The sequence below is a fragment of the Diceros bicornis genome, chromosome 31, assembly GCF_020826845.1.
Source record: "Diceros bicornis minor isolate mBicDic1 chromosome 31, mDicBic1.mat.cur, whole genome shotgun sequence".
NCBI lineage: Eukaryota > Metazoa > Chordata > Mammalia > Perissodactyla > Rhinocerotidae > Diceros > Diceros bicornis.
The window spans coordinates 8,863,706-8,884,277 of NC_080770.1; the positions used below are offsets into that span (position 1 = coordinate 8,863,706).

Below are 20,572 nucleotides of genomic sequence, written 5' to 3' on the forward strand. Positions count from 1 at the left end.
CTTTTCAAGTCCAGATAACAAACCGCTGGCCGTGCAGCTTGGTTTCCCTTTTCCTGTGGGTGGAAGGACCGGGAAGAGAAAAATGAAGTTCTGAGAGCGCCTAGCCGTGCAGGGCCACCCGCCGGGCCAGAGCTGGCTCCACTTCCCCCCGCACCTGCTCCTCTTGCTAAATGTCATTCAAAGGATCCAACTGGGCCACGGTGGCCTGGCTTCCAGAACGAGCACAGCTTTTCCCTGCTGTGGGAAGCAGGAACATCAGGGCACCGGGGAAGTGGCGTCCCTGGCCTCCCTCCTGTGACTGCCCCACTCCCTAGGCTGGGGTCAGCGCTCCACACCCCCGACTGCCCTCTGCGGCCACCCTCCCCTTCACCGAGACCTGGGGGCAGGGCCGGCTCTGCCTACAGACCCACAGCCCTTTCTCATTAGCGTGGTTGAAGGCCCGCCGGGTCCGGTGTCCGCACCCTCCCTGCGGAGCCCTCGCTGGAAAAGGGCTTTTATTACACATCTGAGAGTGTGAGCTCTGGTTTGAAATCAGATCCAGATGGACACAGCTGCATCTGGGCACTTTTCTTTGTAGGGCTGAAGGTGGGTGATTTGAGAAATGCTGGTTGTCTGGGGCTGTTACCAATGAAAACAAGGATATTTAGGGTGCGTGTTTTAATAAGCCCAGAACCCAGACTGGGGAATCACTGCCCGCGGGGCACCCAGCCCGGCAGGGAGAGTGTGTGGAGAGAGGGGTGGGTGCTGGGCAGGTGGAGCGCAGGCTGAGGCTGATGGGGTGGACGGGATGGGGGCGGGTCTTGGGACCAGCTGCCCCAGGAGCAAGGAGGTTTAACCGGCAAGCCCCATGGGACACCATCCTGAATGGCCAGGGCCTGGTAAAAATGCTCAAGGTGTGAGCAGGCAGGTGGGGTGCAGCCCCCCGGGAAGGGGTGGGGGGGTTGGACAGGAGTGAGGGTGAGGACAGAGTCCCCGCATGAGGGGTGAATGCCCGGTTCCCGCACGGGCTCTTACTGCTATTACATCCGCATGATTTCATCCAATTATAAATTGTGATTTCTCTGTGAAAGCGAGAGATGGAAAGAGTCCAGTGAGGTCACCTGCCTCCCTGGCCTGGGCGAGGAAATTGTTTTATCCCACTGAGGGAGGTGGGGGGCGGAGGCAGCTGGGCCTCCGTAGTTAGAGAGGATGGAGCCCAGAGGCTCCGGCCAGCCATAGCCAGCTGATCCCCCACAACAGAGAAAGCACCCAAGTTCTGCTTTCGAAATTAGGAATCCAGGAAGGCAGCTTCATCCCGCTGGCATCAGGCCCCGCCCACAGCCCTCAGGATAAAAGGCAACACTCCTAGGGCAGTCTCTAAGGCCCCGCAAGGCCTGGCCCTGCCTGGTCCACTGGCCTCATCTCCCACCACTTCCCTCTAACACCCTTCTCCACGCTGTTCCCTTCCCCATGCTGTTCCTCTTCCTGCAAGAGTCCATCCAGCATCACCCCTCACTCCTACATCGGGTCGCCCCCTCTCTGTGTGCATGGTCGCACAAACCATGATGGCAGTGACATAATATCTTTTTTTTTTTTTTTTTTTTTTTTTTTGTGAGGGAGATCAGCCCTGAGCTAACATCCATGCCAATCCTCCTCTTTTTTTGCTCAGGAAGAGTGGCCCTGAGCTAATATCTATTGCCAATCCTCCTCCTTTTTTTTCCCTTTTTCTCCCCAAAGCCCCAGTATATCGTTGTATGTCATAGTTGCACATCCTTCTAGTTGCTGTATGTGGGATGCGGCCTCAGCATGGCCGGAGAAGCGGTGCGTCGGTGCGCACCCGGGATCCGAACCCGGGCCGCCAGTAGCGGAGCGCACGCACTTAACCGCTAAGCCACCGGGCCGGCCCCAATGACATAATATCTTGAAAGGAACTGTCTCCCTGGTTCAAGGAAGGGATGCATCTGCTTGTCTGAGGCTGATCCTCCAGCCCCTGGCTCAGTGCCTTGCACACAGTAGGTGCCTAATAAGTGCACGCAGTAAACTCCCTACTCTGCTTCCTCGTTTAGAAAACCAAAAGTCCGATCAAGGCTTTTGGTCCATCCAGCTTTGTACACCCTGAGTCCACCTTCCCTGCCATGCCCCCACCCAACCCCCACCTTCCCTGTGGTCCTGCAAAGCCTCCTGGGAACCCGGGGGCACTGCATGCCCCAGACCCCACTGAGGATCCTGAGCTCGAGTGTTTCTGACCTGGGTGAGTGGGTGCCTCTCGGGCGTCTGGGGGTGTGTATGTATTCCAGGGTCAGCCTGGCTGGCAGTGTTGGGGGATGTGAGCACTTTCCACGTGTGGGTGCAGAATGATGATTGTTAGTAGCCACCTGCATTCACTGCGCCCAGGAATAAATGTGTAAATGCACCCTCCGGGCCAACACCAACCCTCAGAGCCATGGAGTTCCCAGCGGGTACACTACTGGATCGAGTAAGCCAAAACCACGCGGTGCAAACAAAGTTAGCGGCTGCATAAGGACTTTCTATGTGCTCAATCAAGTTGACCAAAAACAAAACGAATCTCTGGAGTCCCAAGGGTTCAGTAACGGGGGCCTCTCTCTGGCTGGCTCTTGGACACCCTCCCCACAAGACAGCCTCTGCTCGCCCCCACCTCGCCTCGGCCTTACCCTGTTCCCACAGGCTCCAGGTCTGGTCTCTGCGTTCTGGAGCCAAAGAACCATTTTTTGGGTCAACATAATAAAAGCTTCCATTTGTAAGTACTTGAGATGCTTACATGATTTTACTTTTTGTTATAAATAACAACATCATAACTGTGTTAAAAGAAATTTGAAAGGGGGAAAGAAAGCCAAGTGCAGAATCCCACATCGCTACCCCACTCCTTGCATTTTGGCTGATCTGCCCGTCCCCATCCGCCCTTTACAAAGGGACAAAGTGTCTTATCCTTTTCCAGGTCATCCCTGCTTTGCCATCTCCCCTGAGCCTTGGGACAGCCCAGCACAGCTGGCACGGCAGAGAAGACCGTCCCCATGTGCAGATGCAGTGACACTGGGAAGGGGGCAACTTGTCCAAGGTTATATGACCTACATGACAGTCAGGGCCTTGAACTCCAGGCCAGTTCCCTTCTCCCTGCATGACGCCAAGTCTCAGCGCAACAGAAACACACTGTCAACCAAACACAAGGTGGCCCCTGGGCCTATTGCTCTGAATAGTTTCTCCTGAGGCCCTCTTGTGCAATCATCTATCCATTCATCCATCTTTCCATCCATCCATCATGCATCTGTTTCTCCATCCACCCATTCCTCCGTCTGTCTATCCATCATCCATCCATCTATCTGTTCATCTCTCCATCCATCTATCCATCCATCTGTTCCTCCCTCCTTCCATCCATCCATCCATCCCTGCACCCATCTACTGTCCATCTTTCCATCCATCTCTCTACCTGTCCATCTTTCTGTCCATCTTTCCATTCATCCATCATCCGTCTATCCATTCATTTCTCTATCCATGCATCCGTCCTTCCCTCCATCTCTCCACCTATCCATCTACCTGTCCATCTTTCCATCTGTCCATCTCTCCAGACATCCAGCCATCCATCATCCAGCCATCTGGCTCTATCTCTCTCTTCATCCATCCATACATACATCCATGGATCCTTCCCTCACTCCACCCATCATCTCTCCATCCATCCATCCATCCATCCATCTACTTGTCTGTCCATCACTTCATCCATCTAACTCTATTCCTCTGTCCATCTCTCCATGCAACCATCCATCTATCTGTCCATCTTTCCATCCCTCTGTCCATCTCTCCATTCCATCCATCCATCTGGCAAACACATACTGAGTCCAGTCATGCTCCTGGCACCGTGCAAGACGCTGGGATCCAAAGAGGAGCCCCTGTGCTCCAGGAGCTCGTGGTCCAGTGGAGAGGCCACTGTTTTGCAGAGCGCCACAGTGTGAGACACACAGGGCATTATGGGAGCAAAACCCCCACCTTGCCCAGCCTGGCAGGGGTGTGGATCACAGGGGGCTTCCTGGGGAGGGTGACGCTGTGCTGTGGTTCTGGGGTCCTGCAGACTCCCACGTCGCCATAGTCACTTCTGAGCTCAGTGGCGAGCTAGAGTGGGACAGGCATGGCCGGGTGTCCCCCTGACCACCTGTCCATCTTCCAGAGCCGCCACGCCACATTTTGACCTCAGGGTTTCCACTGGAGTGGACGCGCTCTTCATCTTTACAATTCCCAGCTGCCTTAAAGATGGGAACGCGCTGATATTAATTCCTATATTAGCAATTAGCCCTCCTGCTTCATTTCAACCTCTGGCTCTTAGGGACGGGTTTTTATGTGTGTGTCATTAATCAGATGCTGGTGTGTGCGGCTGGAAACCCAGGTGGGCTTTACGGCTGGCAACTGAGTGGCGTATTAAATGAACACCACGCCCGCCCCCTCCCTGGCAGAGCTGCCCTGTGGCAAAGAGGGCAGAGTTTAGATCGTTGTAAGCAGGTCAAAGCTGGCGCGAGCGAGGAGGCCAGGGTTTCCTTTCATTGTGGACTCCTAGGCTGAGGTCAGCATCCATATCCGACCTCTATGGATGAAAGGCCCTTTGTGACCCAAACCTGGAGTTTGTTCTGTGGCTGCTGACTTCCTCCCACCAGGACGGCCATCCACAGCGCCTGCTCCTTCTCCCCTACTGCACTGGCTCACTCCTCTCTCGTGCCAGCGTGGACCTGGGGGCTGTCACAGCCACATTCTTTCTCTCTGGGGGGCAGAGGGCTGGGTGGCAGGGCCACAGGGCAGGAAGAGCTTTTCCTTTCGGGAGTGTGGACTGCTTTGTAATAGCAGTCAGCATGGTAAGGGGTGGGGCAGGAAGGGCACTTCACACTGAGGGAACAGCCTATGCAAGGGCTCAGAGGTGGGAGGGCTTGGGGCAGTGAGAAGGCTGGTGTCCCAAAGCTCTGAGTTAGTGGAAGGCAGTGTGATCTGAGCTGAAGTGGGAGATGGGATTCTGGCCTTGGGGGGAGTTTTGAATGCTCTGCTGAGGGGCCTGGTCTTCATACTGAGGGCAGTGGGGAGCAAGCGAGGGTGCCCAGGCAGGGAGGGGCATGACCAGACCTGCAATTTAGAAAGATCACTCTGGCTGCCGTGTGGACATCTGAACAGGGCCAGGTGCGTGGGAGGGGACCAGTGAGAGGCTGGGACAGTGTCCCCAGGAGCAGGGGTGGGGGCCTGGGCTGGGGGTGGGGAGCAGTGGGGTTGAGGAGGAGGGGCTGACTCCAGGGCTCCCTGGAGACAGGCCTGGGGGCTGAGTGGGTTCCCTCCCCCTTCTCCTTGCTGGCGGCCCGGGTAGGGCTCCGAGCGGCCTGAGCAGGATGCAGGGGCAGCAGAAAGGCCTCTGGGGGGGCTGTTGGAGGTCCCAGCTCCTCCCTCGTGCACTGCCAGACGGCCCTACCCTACCCCCTCTCACTCGCTCAGGCCCCCGGCTTGGCACCGCAGCATGGCACCACAGCAGTGAGAAGGGGCGGAGGCGAGAGAGCCTGCATCCACGGTGCGAACCCTCCAGGCCTGCTCTCTGCTAATTAAACTGTTTCCTGACAAAACCCAGACTTTTGGGGATGGTGTGCGAGCAAGTGTGTGAGCCAGTTCGTGGGCGGCTGCAGGAGCCCACACCGCCCAGCCAGCAGGCCTGGACCACTGCGAGCGTCCACCCTCCGAGACAGGCCCCTGGGGAGCCGGGCAGGCAGTGCCCAGAGCGGGGACGCCGACAGCTCCAGGGGGCCGCTCTTCTAGGTCCGGAGAAAAAATGTGGGACTTCCACCATGGGATGTCCCTTCCTCCCTCTACATGTGGGCTGCAGCCAGGATCTTGGGAACAGGGGCAGCTACGGCCAGAGGTGGCCTGGGAATTCACTCCCGTCTCCTGGGCCTGGGCTGGCAGAGCAGCCCAGGGGCCAAATCGGCCTGGACTCTTGGCCTCTGCTGCCTGCCTGCCCCATTGGGCCCAGGAGCCCCTCCCCGGCACTGTCTGGAGGTCTGGAGGCCTGGAGGCCTGGCTCTACCAGTTCAGGTCGCTGCCACCAGGGAGAGAAAGGCCACTGAGTGGGCACTGTCACCCCTGGGCAGCAGTGAGACAGAAGAGCGGGCAGGCACCTGAAGAGACCTCCTGCACCCGGAGCGCTCTTGTGCCTTTGAAATCTCCTCCACGCCAGGCGGCTGGTGGCGGGAACTCCCGTGCCCACGTGAGCTGGAGGAGCGGGCAAGGGGGCAGGGCCAGCCCAGGGCGGCTGGCACTCGGCTGGGCTCACGCCTGCTGCTCTCAGCCTCTGGAGGGGGAGGCCCCCGGGGTGGCCGCAGGTGGCCCTGCCACTTAGGGATGGAGGAGGAGTGAGGCCCACAGACCGCAGGAAGGGGCACCGTGGCCAGAGCCCGCCCACACCCGACAGGGGACAGAAGCAGCAGGCCTGGTCTGCTCGCAGCTCTCTGTCCCCTGCCTGCCAGCTCCCAGGAAGGAGGCTGCCTGCTGGGCACACACGGATCTGGGTCCAGCCCAGGGGGATCCCCGGGGATGATGAGTCTAGTGCTGCGAGCGAAGGCCAGACCTGTCTCAGGAAATCGGCCTGCGTTTGCTGGCAGAACAGTGGCCATGCATTCCCCACCCTGAGCCGAGGTGGGTGGTGGGACCTGGCGGGGCAGAAAACCTGGTCCCTCCTGGCTGCCCTGCCTCGCATGCTCTCACACGGGGCCCCTGGCCACCCTGGCTACGAAATGGGCCCTACATGGTCTACACGCCATAGCTTGTGAGTGGATCTTTGCAAGTGCGTCTGGCAGGCTTGGGGCCCTGGGGGAGGTCACGGCTGCAGGCCCCCCAGGGAGAAGGCCCAGGGGCTTTTGGAACCCAGCCTCTGCTCACGGGGTGTCTCCTCCCTTCCTCCGCCATCCCCATCCCTCAGCTCTCTCCCCAGCCTCAGAGTCCTTCGGGAGCCCTATGCCGAATGTGTGCACCCTGGGGACCACCAGCACCCCCCTCTCCAGCCGCTGTATCCAAACGCCACTCCTCAGACTTCCACCACTGACCACACTCAAAGCCACGAACTGGGGATTCCAGGCCACACACCTGCAACCTCCAAGTTACCCAGAGCAGCTGGTGGAAGCTGCCTTTTATTCCAGAAGTGTCCACTTCCCTCCTGCCAGCTGTGCCAGCCTCCAGCCCCCAGGGACAGACACCCTCTCGCCTGGCTCCCCCGGCTCTCTGGTTTCCCTGCACCAGCAGAAGCTCGTGCCAAGGGATTTTCGCCTCTGTGTTGGAAATCTCCCACCCCCTCCCCTCCTTCCCGTAAACACGCTCTCTGGCCGGCGGGGCCAACGCTGTGCACCCAGGCCGGGCAGCCAGGTTTGGTTAATATTTACAGCGAGTGGCTCAGGCAGCTATTAGCTTCCTTTTCTTGTTGTTAATTGAAAGAGGAGAAAATGGTTGTAACACTTCAAAAGGACTTAAAGCGCAGCCTGAGAGACCAGCTGAATGGAAGGAAGGGGAAAAGGAGAGAGAGAGACTGTTTTAAATAAAGAAGGCAGCCCACCCCTCTCGAGGGGGGACCGCCACTCCTTCCCCATCCTTGCAGACGCCTGGCTCTCCTCATGGCCGCATATTGTATATTTTCCTTTTCATTTGGGAGCCTTCCTTGAGGAGAGGAGGAGGAAAAAGGATTCACGGCACACTTTTGTTAATCACGAGGCTCTCTGAAGCTGCGGCTAACGCAGCCCCTGGTCCCTTCGCTCCTGGAGCTCACGGGGCCTGGCCTTGCCCATGAGCTTCCCTGACCTGTGGCCACCAAATACAGGCACCGCCCTCCCGGGATGCGGGCCCAGACAGGGGGCATTGGGCTAAAGGGATTCCCAGGTCCCTGACCTGGGTGTGACCTTGGGGAAGCGGTGGACCCTAGGGAAAGCCAAGGATGCCATGGTCATGGTGGGGGTGGGGGACTTTCTGGATCCTGGGGGAGAGATGCTGGAAGGCCAGCACTGCCAGGCCTCTGGCCTCTGCGGTGGCCTCCCTGAGCCACTTGTCCTGGACATAAGTGATCCTTCCCGATGCACCTGCAGGTTTAGCTTCTGGAGTCTACCCTGAGATGTAAGCAACCCTGCAGCTCTGCCAGTCTCCCTGCGGTCACACAGGGGCCGACTGGGTGACTCAAAGGGTCTGCACTCTGGGAGCCTGCCATTTAGACCTGGTGACAACTGTCTCCTCCTCCAGGAAGCCTTCCCTGATCCGGCCTGCTTTAGAATGGCCTCTTGGGGTCCCCTGGCACCCTGCTCTCTATCCGCCTGGCCTTTGTGTCTGCAGAACCAGGTGGCTGACTATACCAGACACAGAGGGGCCCCAGCTCCTGGGTGCTCCATGGGCTGCATTAAAGGAGGGAAAGACAGCACACTGAAGGTGGTCATCACCCTGCTCCCTCCCTGCTTCTGCCCTGTCACACCAAACCAGGAACCCTGTTCAGTCTGGGCTCCCCGAGATACACAGCCACACTGCAGGCCCGGAGGGGCCAGAAGTGGCCAGGCAGTGACTGAGGGGAAGTGGGGCTGTATGGAGAATACCAGGGTCCCCTGCCCTCGGCTGTCTGGACAGCTGACCTGGAGAGGGAAGACCAACCTGTTCTGGGAGGCCCAAGAACTAGAAGGACCAGCAGGGATGTACTGGGAGGGATTCAGTTAAGGAAGAAATCTGTAACAGGCGGACATGCCCAAAGATGGGCCAGGCTGCCATGGCCGGGGTGCCCAGGCCCAGGCTGGATGCCGCTCAGCAGAGAGGTTGGACGACGATGAACTCCTCAGGCGGGGGCCCAGATGACACATGTTCATTCCCCTGAGGCCTGCCCATGCAGTCATGCTGTCACCTCCTGTGACTAACCCCCACTCAGCCTCTGTCCTCCTCGGGGCCCCCTCCCCGCCCCTGTGAGCTCTTAAGGGCGAGGACTGTGTCAGCAGCAGTGACAACAGCCGTGGCTAACTCGATTGAGTTCTGACGACAGCCCGGGCCCACAGGGCTAAGTGCTTGATGTGAATAATAATAATAATACAAAACAACAACAGCAGCAATCCCGTATTAAGTCTGAGGCAGGCACTGTTCACACATCACCTCGCTGAACCCACAGGCACTGTTATTACCATTTCAGTTTCCACCTGAGGAAGCAGAGATATGCAGGAGCCTGCCCAGGGTCACACAGTGGGTCCACCGCGACCCTGAACGCTAACCCAGTCCTGTCCGTGCTCCGTGCCCAGGGCAGCATCTCCTGTGTGGCCAGGGACTAGCAGGCTGTGCTCAGACAGGCGGGAGGCTGCAGGTTGGATCTCCCTCCCTGGGTTCATGGGCGAATTAGCATGTTCAAGGCTCTGAGAAGTCCTGTTGCAAAGATACCAATTCAACACTGTTGGCTCCAGTGTGTGCCTGTTAACCTCCCAGGCTTCTCGCTTCTTCAAAACACGCTCTGGGAGATGCCCTGTGATGTTCAGGCATCCATTTAACCAGTCTTTGGTAAGTGCCTGCTGTGTGCCAGGCAGTGGCCTGATGTCAGTGATGTGCAGTGGTGAGGACAAGTGTGTCCCCGCCCTTTGCCTCCTGCACCGAGCTCTCTGCCTGGCACACAGTAGGCCCACACAGTCAGCAAATGAGGGCTGCATGAGACAGGGAAGGGATGGGGTGGATGAGCCAGGCTGGGGGCACAGGCCCTGGCCAGAGGCAGTCTCTCCCCTGAGCCGCCCCCACCTCCCCCTCCTCTGGTCCTGGGCCTGGCGTCCACACCCACACCCGGCCTCCACCTTCCCCAGGGCGATGGCCTTGAGGCAGGCTGCTTCCAGCCTGCCGCCCATGCCTCCGTGGCGGGTCCGAGCCCTCTGCCCCCACCCCAGGGCCCTTGCCACGCGCTGCACCCCATCCCTTCCCTTCCAGCTCCCTGGCTCCGCCTTGACATTCCCATCACATCCCCCGGCCCTGCCTGGAATACTAATTCACCCAAGATGAAACCATCCGTGTTTAATTTTTTTTAAGAGCCAGGCAGAAAGAAAAGACAAGAGAAGGGGAGGCATCACTGGGTGGGGGTCGGAGTCCTGCTTGAGGCGCTCTGCAGAGCTTCTCTGGGCGGCCTCGAGAACGTGCCATGCCAGCAGCCGCCCTGGATGGTCACATGCCCCTCACGAGGCGCAGGGAGGGGGTCAGCCCTGTTCGGGAACATCAGCCACCCCAGGACCACCATGCTGCCCTAACGTAGGCCAAGGAGGGGGCGGCCCAGCTTTCCGTTGGGCCGGGGGCAGGGAAGGGGCCAGACTGGCCTTCTGAACACATCAGGCATGCTGTAGACCCAGGTTTGGGAGAGTAGTCTTTTAAGGCCCTCAGGTGGGAGCCCCCTTAATGAAGAGTGGGCAGCCAGCCCACCTCTCCCCTGTGCATTGTTTGCAAATTAGGTTTCCGCCCAGCTCCTGTCTGAAAAGGGATCCTGGGCCTCCCCAGATGGGGCTGGGGTCACGGTAGGGGTAGAGGGAGGGCCGGGGAGGCGGGAGCAGCCTGGGGGAGCCCAGCATCTCCTCGGCCTGAGAGAGGCATGGGGCATAGGGAAGGGGGCAGGGAGAGGGCTTGAGTGCTACATGACCTTGGACCAGCGCTTGACCTCTTGGGGCTCTGGTGCAGGGTTAGAAGGGCTGTTAATCGATGGTCAACAGCCCGAGTCAGAGGCCGGAGCTGAGCCCCCTGGTGCAGGTTTAACAGCTGTGTTACTTACAGCCGGTGTGTTATGTCTCTGAGCATCGGTGCGTATCTATGAGATGGGGTAGTGAGGGAAGCGCCTTCACAGGCCTGTGGTGAGGCTCAAAGGAGGTCCCCCGAGGACCAGCCCAGCACTCTAGGCACACGTGTACGTCAGCTGTTATTATTATAACCGGGAGACAGGTGCTCTCAGTAAAGCCCCTTCCCTTGGCTTCCCCGCCCCTCGGCCGGATGCCTGGGAGACCCCTCTCCCTCCTGCAGCCCCTCTCCCCCAGCCTGGCCCTGGGACGTGAGCTTAGCTCGGTGCCACCTCCCCGCCCCGCAACATCCCAGTTTAACGTTCTAATGTTCCCAGAGGAGAGAATGGAATTGTAACGGCAGGAAACATGACAGAACAGGAGACGTGATGAAATCAGCTGTGTAAATTGTGAAACCAAATCACAACCATTCCACGCAGGGTCAATGCTGGCGAATGCTCTGTGGGCTGGAGACTCTGCAGTGGAGGCCGAGGGGCGCCCTGAACCCCTTTAGCAGCCCCACCCTCACGCCCCCTCTCACCTCCACCTCCTCCCCGCAGGGTCGGGGAGACCACTGACCAGCCCAGAGGTCAGCGGCTGGGCCCTGCCTCAGTGAGATGCCACTCTGGTGTGACTTCTGCCCTCGAGTCCCCTGTGGACCAGACTCTGGCCAAGACCACTGCTGGGTTTGTCCCTGCCCTGCCCTCTCCCAGTTCACTTTCTCCCCTAGGGTTTTCCTGAGAGCTGAGGCACTGGACCCCTGTCTCAGGACCTCCTCCCCCGGGTCCCCCCAGAGACAAACCCCACTCCGCTTGGTGGAGAGACCCACTGCCACCCCACACCCCATTTTAGTCTGCGACGCCTCTGCCACAGGATGTGGCCTGGCTGGCGGTCAGAGACAAGGCCCGGGGCTGCGCGGGACTTGAGCCGCCCGCCCCTCTCCTCCTCTCCAGTGATGCCCATGGCCTCCACCTTCTCCCTCCTCCCCGTGCTGGACGCTGGCCTCCCTCCCCAGTCCCCACCGGCCGTCCTTGCCACCTGTCAGCGCAGAGCTGGTACAAGGAGGGTGACCCAGAGCAAACGTGGTTTTTGGCCACCCCCCTCTGCTGGGGGGGCTGTGTCATAAATTATTATCGACCCGACACAGCCTGGGCTGGAGACGAGATGGGGAAATAAAGCAGTGGGCTCAGTAATTGTGCCCTGCTGCCTGGATTTACTCCTTTGTGGCTTTCCTACTCACTAGGAAACGCGGCGATGAATAACTGCTGACTATTAGGCTCCTGGATGTGAAAAACACCCTCGGATCCATTTCCTGAGACCCACACGCCCATCCCACCCACCCTGCTGGTCTGCTTTGATTCTCCCAGCCTCTCTCGCCCTCCGGACTTGGCCGTTCAGGGTGCGAAATTCAGGGCTTGGGAGGCCAGGCGGGGATGAGGCCCCAGCGCTGGGGGTGTGTGTGTGTCTTCCCCTCCCCTGGCCCCGTTCTAGAAGGTTCTGGGCTCAGGATGTTAGTACTGTTGGGTCCTAATCACAAGCATCGTCTTTCCCTTTCGTTTTGTTCCCTGGACGAACAGTATCATCCTAAATGCCGAAAGGACTGTTAAGATGCCACTTGATTCAACCTTCTTGCTTTCCAGAGGGGAAACGGAGGCTCAGAGAGGTTAAGTGCCCTGCCCAAGGTCACACAGGCCAGAGCTGGTCTCGACTCCAGCGTCATTTCCTCCTGGTTCTTTCCTGAGGGGCAGGGCCCCCTGAGTGGGTGCAGAGACCCGACTGAGGGGCCCTTTTCTTCCAGTCAGCCCTGCACCCAGCAGGACGGGCAGCTTCCCCAGCGTCACCTGTACCACGGCCTCACTGACGAGCCCCCACTTTGTCGCAGGCCCTGGACCAGGCTCTCTTGGGACACTGTCTCGCTCTGGCCCAGGAATGTGGCTGGGCTGGGGTTAGGGGGAGTTACTCCCACTAAGAACATTCTCCCAGAGTGTTCAACCATCTTCTAAAGTCTGCAGTGGTTGGCCCCACAGTTGTCAAGAGCGGGAGGGGAAGACCTGGGAGCAGCCACACTGGTGTCGAGCTCCAGCCCCACTCCACTGGATAGAGGGCTCCTTCTCGTGTGACAGATGAGGAAACTGAGGCTCAGACATGTTAGGCACCTTGCCCAGGTGCAGGGTGACCCACAGGTCCTGGTTTGCCCGGGACTTTCCAGTTTTAGCACACACCTCAGGACAGCTGGTTGCTCCACCTGGTCTCACAGCTGGCAAATGGCAGAGTCAAGGCCGCGACCCCGCCCTTTCCCACCCAGAGCCCGTGGGCACTCTTCACCTCTGAAATGCCACTCTTTCTCCATCCTCACCTGCGTCTTGTTCCAGGGCCCGCGGGACTTTGAAAGGCTGTGCACGCTGTCCCTTCAGATTGCTCTTCAACCAGCTTTGGGCCTGGGAGACTGTTGGTCACCAGTGGCTTCTGGCTGGGCTGGCTGTGGGGACCCCGGCAGCAGCTCAGGGGGAGGGAGGAGAGCCAGCTGGGGCATCGAGTGACCCTCTTGATGGTTTCAGCTGCTCTCTCTGGCCTGGGTAACCACTGCCTCCCCTCCCCCTTGGCACGTGGGTGACAGCTCCCCACTGTCACCAGCCAAGGGAGCCTCAGCCTCCCTTGCTGGTTTCCCTAACCCCACCCATGACTTTGTGAAGAGCCCCTTCAATACACTCTGATCCCTGCCAAGTAATAAGAGCTGCTTCCACTTGCTGGGAGCCTCCTGTGTGCCAGGCACGTTCAAGCCTTTAACTGTCTGCATTGACTTGCTTCAGGCTGTTAATGACCCTTCAAGGAAGCATAGTGTCCCCATTTCACAGACGAGGCCACTGAGACCCAGAGAGGTTAAGTGACCTGCCCAGGGTCACACAGCTGTGATAAGGGCAGCCTGGCTCTGAGTCTGTGCTGATGGAAGAACTAGAACCCAGAGAAGAGGCGGGATCTGCTCAAGGCCAGGAAAGACAAACTGTAAAGGGCTGTGCATCCTGGAGCCACAGGGACGAGAGGCGGTGCTGTTGGGGGCTGCCAGGCAGGCAGTGTGTAGCCCCTCACAGGCGTCCCAATGCATGTGACACCGTGCTGGGCCCTGTGAGAGGGACACTGGGGACAAGGTGTGGAGGCCAAGTGGCTGGTGTGGGGGTGCTGGGGGCCAAGATGAAGGCAGCAGGCAGCCCTGAGCCCTCCAGAGTTTGGCGGAGATGCATATTCCTCACGAGCTTCCTAAAGGAGCCTGCTCCTGCCTCCCGTCCACAGGCGAGGCATCCGAGGCCCCCAGAGCGGCCACTTTCAACGTCTCACGGCCTCGAAGGGGCAGAGCTGGGGCTGGACCTGGCCTCTCTGCCCCCATGTCCCCGCTGCCCCTCCCCGGCCCTGCCTGGCTGCTGAGCCTCCTGACACAAGGGTCCTCCGTCTCCTAGTGACAGTCCCTGGGCACCGGCCTGGTCCTTCCCCGGGGGAGGCAGCGGCTTTAACGACTCACTGGGAGGAGTCCCCAGCTGGCTCAACTTTATTTTTGCTGAGTACTTTCTGAGTAACAGAGTCCCCGGGGCCCTGGCGTGGGGGGCAGGAGAAGTGCAGGGTCCTAGTACCTATGGGAAGAGCCAGAGGAGAGGGAGAGGCAGACCGTGATGGGGGGCAGCGCTAAGGGGGGACCTGCCTGTCCTGCCACACTGGGCTGGGTGACCTCGGGCAGGGCCCTCCCGGGACGAGGGCTGGACTCCCCTCCGGGCCTCTCCCCAGCCCCAGAAACGAGGAGCTAAGCCCTCGTCCGCCCTCCCTCGTCTTTCAAAACAATCCCAAGGAAAGTGGTCAGTGGACCACCGTAGCGCAGAGAAGGCCGCGCCGGGTCATATGTCCAGTCTCCAGCCATCCACATCCAGGCTGTGGGAGTGAGGCTGGCAGGACGCCGGCACGAGCTGTGCCCACCCCATGGGCTGCCATCACCGCAGGGCATCAGGGTCGGTACCCAGCAGCCTGGGACCCGTCTCTGCCCCTCAGCCCAGAGCTCCATCAAGGGGTGACTGGGCGGGGGTGTACCCAGCCTGACCCTGCTGATTCTAGTTCCCAGAGAACACGGCTTGCTGGCTGGGAATCAGACACACCCCAGGGGCCCCTCCATCCACCTAGGCCCTCCCTGTTGCCCTGAACAAGAGCCCCAGGGAAAACAAGGGCTCAGGTCGTGGGGGGCTGGCCTGACCCTCAGCCTGGGTGGGTGGGACGGGGGTGGAAGGGGAGGAGGGAGGTCTGGGTGCCCCTGTCCTAATCTGCCCCATGTTCCCTCCCCGGGCAGCAGAAGCAGCATCCCCCATCTAGCCTGGCTCTCAGATGGGACAGAGCAGGCTTGTTTCCCACCTGTGTCCTGGGCCCTTCCAGAGGGCCCAGTTCTGGGCACTGAGATGGGGCTGGGGCCCCGGGATCAGGAGGCGGCCCCATGGGCTTCCGGGCAGTGCAGGTGCACTTCTGCCAGACCCACGAAACCCAGGCCTCCCGTAACTGCGCCATCATTTATTTTAATGCCTCTGTGGTCCCCATTTGCGTGCAGGTGAAATATGCGCCCGCATCGTTTACTGGTGGGGATGTTAATTGCGCACACTGGCGGATGACAAACATGCATTTGGGACTGTAGATCACTGTGGCAGCTGCCCAGGGGGTTGCTGTATGGCCACTGTGTGGGTAAAGGCCAGCAGAGCAGAGGTGGCCGAGGGTGGGGGGTTGTGAAGGGTGGGGTGTGGGTCTGGGCGAGCCAGGCACCCTGCATTAGGACTCACCATGTTCCAAGGAGGCATCAGCCAGGAGACATGGGGGGCGGGGAAGGGGGTCTCTACATGGAGAGGGCTGCTCTGGATTTCCCCTTTGTGCCCCCGCCGTGGAGGCGAGGGGACGGCGGCAGCTCCTGCCACGTCAGGGAGGGGCTGGCAGGCTCCCTCCTACCACCCTCCCTAGCACAGGCCACAGAAGTCACAGGGTGGCTGGAGGGCGAGGGGCGAGTCCTACCACTCCTCTCCAGCAACTGCCAGAAGACCTGGGGTGTCACAGTCCCCCTCAGTGCCGTCATCTGTACGGTCACGTCACATAACGACGTGTCCATCAATGAAGACCACATATCTGATGATGGTCCCATCAGATTAGTACCATAGAGCCCAGGTGTGTAGCAGGCTGTACCATCTAGGTTTGTGTTAAGTGCACTCTATGTTTGCACAACGATGCCGCCGCCTAACGATGCAGTTCTCAGAACACATCTCCGTCGTTAAGCGACACACAACTGTTCTATGGGCCTGATAACCCTCTCTCTCTTCTGGTCTAAACGTGGACTGGACGGGTACAGCCTGAAACCTGACGTGTGTGGAGGGACCACGCAGGGCGGGGCTGGCTTTGTGGAGGTCCTGAGAGACGCCCCGCGGGGCAGGCCGTGGGCCGGGGGCAGGTCTGTCCGCCTGAGGACCATGTGGGGAAGGGGTCTGGACTTCATCCTGAGGGCAGCAGGCGGGGTGCCACAAGGGAGAGCGGGGGCGGGGGTGGGGACTTGACAACAGAAAGTCGGGGAGGGAGTCGGGCGACACAGGCTGGGGTGGTCACAGCGCACAAGACGTGTATGTCAAGTCCCCGAGCTGTGCCCCTCACGCCTCCATAAGAGGGCGAATAAAGAAGCCAATCAGGGACATCTCCCCTGGCCGTGCTCCCTCCAGCGGGCGCAAGGCCACTCACCATCTGGGGTGGGGAGGGGCTATGGGGGCAGGACAGGCACCCAGCCCACCTCTCTGGGGCCGGGTTGGTGGTGGCCCAGAGAGGAGCCCGCTGTCGTGGCCCTGGGGCGTTATCTACATCACCTCTCTTATTCCTCCTTCCATCCCTATAGGGGACGCTCTTCTCCCCTCACTGCACAGCTCAGCAAACTGAGGTCCCGAGAAGTTAGGAAACCCACCTGAGCTGGCCTGGGAAGAGGCAGAGCTGTTGTTTGAACCCCGGCCTTTCTGACAGCAGAGCCCCCCATGGGCCCACTGGGACCCTAGCCCAGGTCTTCAGGGCCCCCAGCTGATGACCCAGAGCTTCCCCCTGGGACAGCCAGGCTGGGCTCTTGGTCAGCCCCAGTGGCCCGCAGCCAGTGGGACCCCCAGGCCTGTCGGTGCACAACTGTCCCTCCTCCCCAAAGCAGGCAGGCCCCGCTGCCCCGAAGCCACTCGGAGCATCGGACGAGGCTGTCCCTGGCCTGGCCCGGGCTGCGGCTTGTGGTGGAACCCGTGGGCGGCAGGGGACAGACTTGGAAGATTTATGAGCTGGGTTAAAATTTAATTTGGGTGGAAGATCCCAGCCAGCCAAGCTGGCTGCCCCAGACAAACGGCCTCGTCCCCGCCAGCTCCCACCCGCCAGCCCCGTGGTTGGGCCTGGCCTGCGTGCCAGCCTCCCCCCTACTCCCCGGAAGGCAGGCCGCCGCCCGCAGAGAAATCATAGCACCGATGTGATCTGGGGCAGGAGCTGCAGGCGCTGGGCCGTGTTGGCACTTCAGCTTGAAATTGAACAGGACAGAATCGGCGTTGGGCAGGAAATGCCTCCCCCGGGGCCTCCTCACGGCGCCCAGGGATAGCACAGGGGGAGGGCGGCCCTGGCACCCCACCTGTCCACTCAGGGTGTCCCGCCCCGCTGCCCTCTGTCCCCAGCACCCTGATCCTCCCTGGGGCCTGACTGCGTGGGCTCGAATCCCAGACACGCTGGGGGATCCTGTGCAAACCACTGAACCTCTCGGAGCCTCGGTTTCCTCATCTGTAAAATAGGACCAGCTGTTACGAGCTGACATAATAATGTCACGTGGTCCCCCCTCACTGTCAGAGGGCAGCGTCCAGGGGGAGGGAGCAGGGGGTTTGCAGAGCCGGGGAGGGTCTTTGACTTTCTGATAATCCGGTGGTCTTGCTCCCTAGCCGGGCCAGGGCATCCTCTCTTTGGATGTGGGGGTGCAGCTTTGGGTTTGCCCAGTCTGGTTGGATAAGGAACAATCCTGGGGTCCCCAAGGCATGAGGTGTGGGGGCCAAGGTCGAGCCGAAGCGGCCCCCGTACACAGCCCTGCTTCCTCCTGGCTGATCCCTGACCTGAGCGGCCGTCACCCTTGTTGCCCCACTGCCCCCTGCTGGGACCCTCCTCAGTGCTTTCCTGAGTGGGCACCGTCCACCCATTTTACAGCTAAGGAAGTGAGGCTCAGAGAGGTGAAGAAGCTGTCCAAGGCCTCTAGAGAGGGTCTACAGGGATGGCCCACGTCCAGCTCCTCGGACCCCAGAGCTCAGGCTCCTCCCACTGCCGCCTGCAACTTCTCTGCACCTCCCAGCTCCTGTCCAGGGTGGCGAGTGAGGGGTTATGAAGAGAGAAGGGGGAGCTGGGCCGGCTCAGGCAGGGAAGAGGCGGGAGGGAGACGCCAAGGGGGCCCAGTGCTGCCAGGGAACAGGAGCACCCCCCCCAGCACTCTCGCATGCGTGCACATGTGCGTGCACACACACACACGCTCTCGTGCTGCCACTGGCAGGAATCCAGGCCCAGAAATAGCCGTGTCACCTTCAGGGGCCGAGTCCCCGTCGCTGCTCTGCCTGGGCCTGGGGAGGAGGATGAGAGGACCAGGAGGCTGCAGCCATCCAGGACTGCAGAAGGCGCGTGTGCCCACGCACACGTCCAGTTGAACCCCAGCACATGCATACCTGTGCACCCATACACCCTCCCACGCGCACGCGCTCACAAACTCTCACACACACACACAGGGTGGGGGGAGACAAGCTTCAGGTGCCATAGTCTTGGCCTCACCGCCAGCCTGGCCTCCTGGGGGACTAGTAAAGGCTCGCCTGAACCGGCACATTTCTCCTCTGGTTGTGTAATGAGACTTCACACCACCCCACAGCAGTGCCCTGGGGGGTCTGCCCTGAGGAGTGGGTGGTCACTAGCTCCTGGCCAACGCTGGAGCTTAGTGAGGGCTGCCCGGTGCCCTCGCACGCAGAGCTGGGCCAAGGCACTGAGGGGGGGACAGGGCCCCGTTGGGGGTCTCTTTTACCCTTTATTCCCCTCCCCCCCCGCAGGAAGCCCCCTGGGATCTGGGAGCCTGGACGTGGCATCCCCCAAGTGTACCAGCCGGTCTCACCCTCAGTCTAGGCTGGAGGGCCCTGCGTCCTCTTGCTGGGGGATCCGGCTCAGTCCCTTGCGAGTGCTGGGCTAATCCTCCAGTGTGCTCACAGGGAGGGGGAGGGATTAGTGTGTCAACATATTTGCGTGATAACAGGAGTGTCAGGGTCTAGAAGTGAGCAGCTGGGGTGAGGAGCCACGCATGCACGCCCCTCCCAGTGCCCACCACACTCCCCCGGCACTGTGTGCTCACACTCACCCCCCTAGCCCCCTTCCCGCCCCCCAGCAGGCCTGACTCGGGCCCTCCAGAGCACCCACCCCACACACAGTCGGAAGGGCCCAGAAATAGTCCTGTCCGCCCTGGCTCCCCCTCCCAGACCCGGTGTCAGCGTCTCACTGCGGCCTCTCATTATTTACTTATGTACTTATTTATTTATTCCCAGCCTGTCCTAAGGGATTTGTGGCAGCTTACAGAAATACAACCTAATACAAGAGGATCAGGAGGAGGGAGGCCGGGGTGGGGGGAACCCCGGGCTCTGAAGCAGGTTGGCTTGGGTTCAAATGCTGCTATTTACTTATTTTTGTTGTGGATTCGCTCCACCTCTCTGATCCTCGGTTTCCTCACCTGTAAAATGGGGATACTGATGCCCACCCAGGGGGTCGTTGATGGGATGAGAAAATGCCAGGGAAGACGGCTGGCGCTTGGCACACGGGAGCTCTTGAGTTTAGGAGAGGAGATAAAGGGAGAGAGAAACTGGGGCAGGACAGATGGGGTGGAAGAGGAAGGCAGAGCTGAGGTGGGACCATCTCTGAGTCCTGGTCCCTTCCAGGGCCTGGCAAAACCTGAGCTGAGGGAGAGAGGCCTGGGCAGGGTCTCAGCCTTCTCGAATGCCAGAGTCCAAGCATGCCCCAGGTTCCTCTCGGTGATACCCCAACGTTGGATGACACCCCATCACCTCGCCTGCCCCTCATGGGGTGCCCAGAGCCTGCAGGGCGGAGAAGAGCAGAGGTCTGGGGTTCCAGGCCCGGGACCCCCACCCTCCCACCTGGGGCCTGAACCCAGAGGCGGGGTCTTCAGCCCCTGGCCCCTGAGCCTCACCCTGAATCTGAACCCCACTTCAGCCTTGAGCTCTGACTCCATGGCCTTGTTTCAGCCCCCAGGACAATCCTGGCCCCAGCCTAGCCTTCAGTCCCTTGGCCCAGCCCCCAACCACCCCTGAGCCCTTCGCCATCACCTCCTCCAGGGGGAATTCCCAGCCTGCCCTGAGCGTGGCCTGGCTGCTTAGGGCTCCATCCCCCTCTGGTTTCCCCCTAGCCATCAGCTAACTGCTCCTGGCCCCTCATCCTTACTTCTCTGGCCCCCCGAGGCAGCCGCCTGCTGTGTGAATGGCCCATTTGTTAACACAGCTGTGGGGACCACACGCCCTTAGAACACACCAGGTGAACAGTGGCACCCAGCAGGGAGTCCGGAACGTCCAATGGGGTGCAGAACTCCCCACTGTCGAGCCCCCAGCCCCACCAAGTGACCCTGGAACTGTGGCCTCAGTCTTCCCGTCTGTGGGCTGGGAGAATGGACCCTGTGCTCTCCCTGGCTCCTCGGCTGCCCGAGGAGGAGGAAGATGGGGGGAAGCACAGGCCTGTCCAGCTCAGCTCAGGACCTTGAGGTTGGGGGTGCCAAGCAGCCAGCCCTCCTT

At 60.3% G+C, this 20,572-nt stretch overlaps 2 protein-coding genes across 4 annotated transcripts in view; one reads left to right on the plus strand and one right to left on the minus strand.

Annotated features, from left to right (window-relative positions):
• The window catches only part of MACROD1 (mono-ADP ribosylhydrolase 1), a 147,579-nt gene that overhangs the window by 53,748 nt on the left and 73,259 nt on the right, over positions 1 to 20,572 (plus strand). The window contains exon 4 of one of the 3 annotated variants that reach the window (XM_058526580.1): positions 6,929 to 7,494. The exons of the other annotated variants lie outside the window; for them this stretch is intronic. Coding sequence (XP_058382563.1) covers positions 6,929 to 7,410 — 482 coding nt within the window. The 3' untranslated portion in view covers positions 7,411 to 7,494. Of the gene's footprint in view, positions 1 to 6,928; positions 7,495 to 20,572 lie in introns of those variants that run through there. 3 annotated transcript variants of the gene reach the window in all.
• FLRT1 (fibronectin leucine rich transmembrane protein 1) overlaps positions 1 to 20,572 on the minus strand; it is a 78,576-nt gene that overhangs the window by 16,868 nt on the left and 41,136 nt on the right. The window lies entirely within an intron of this gene.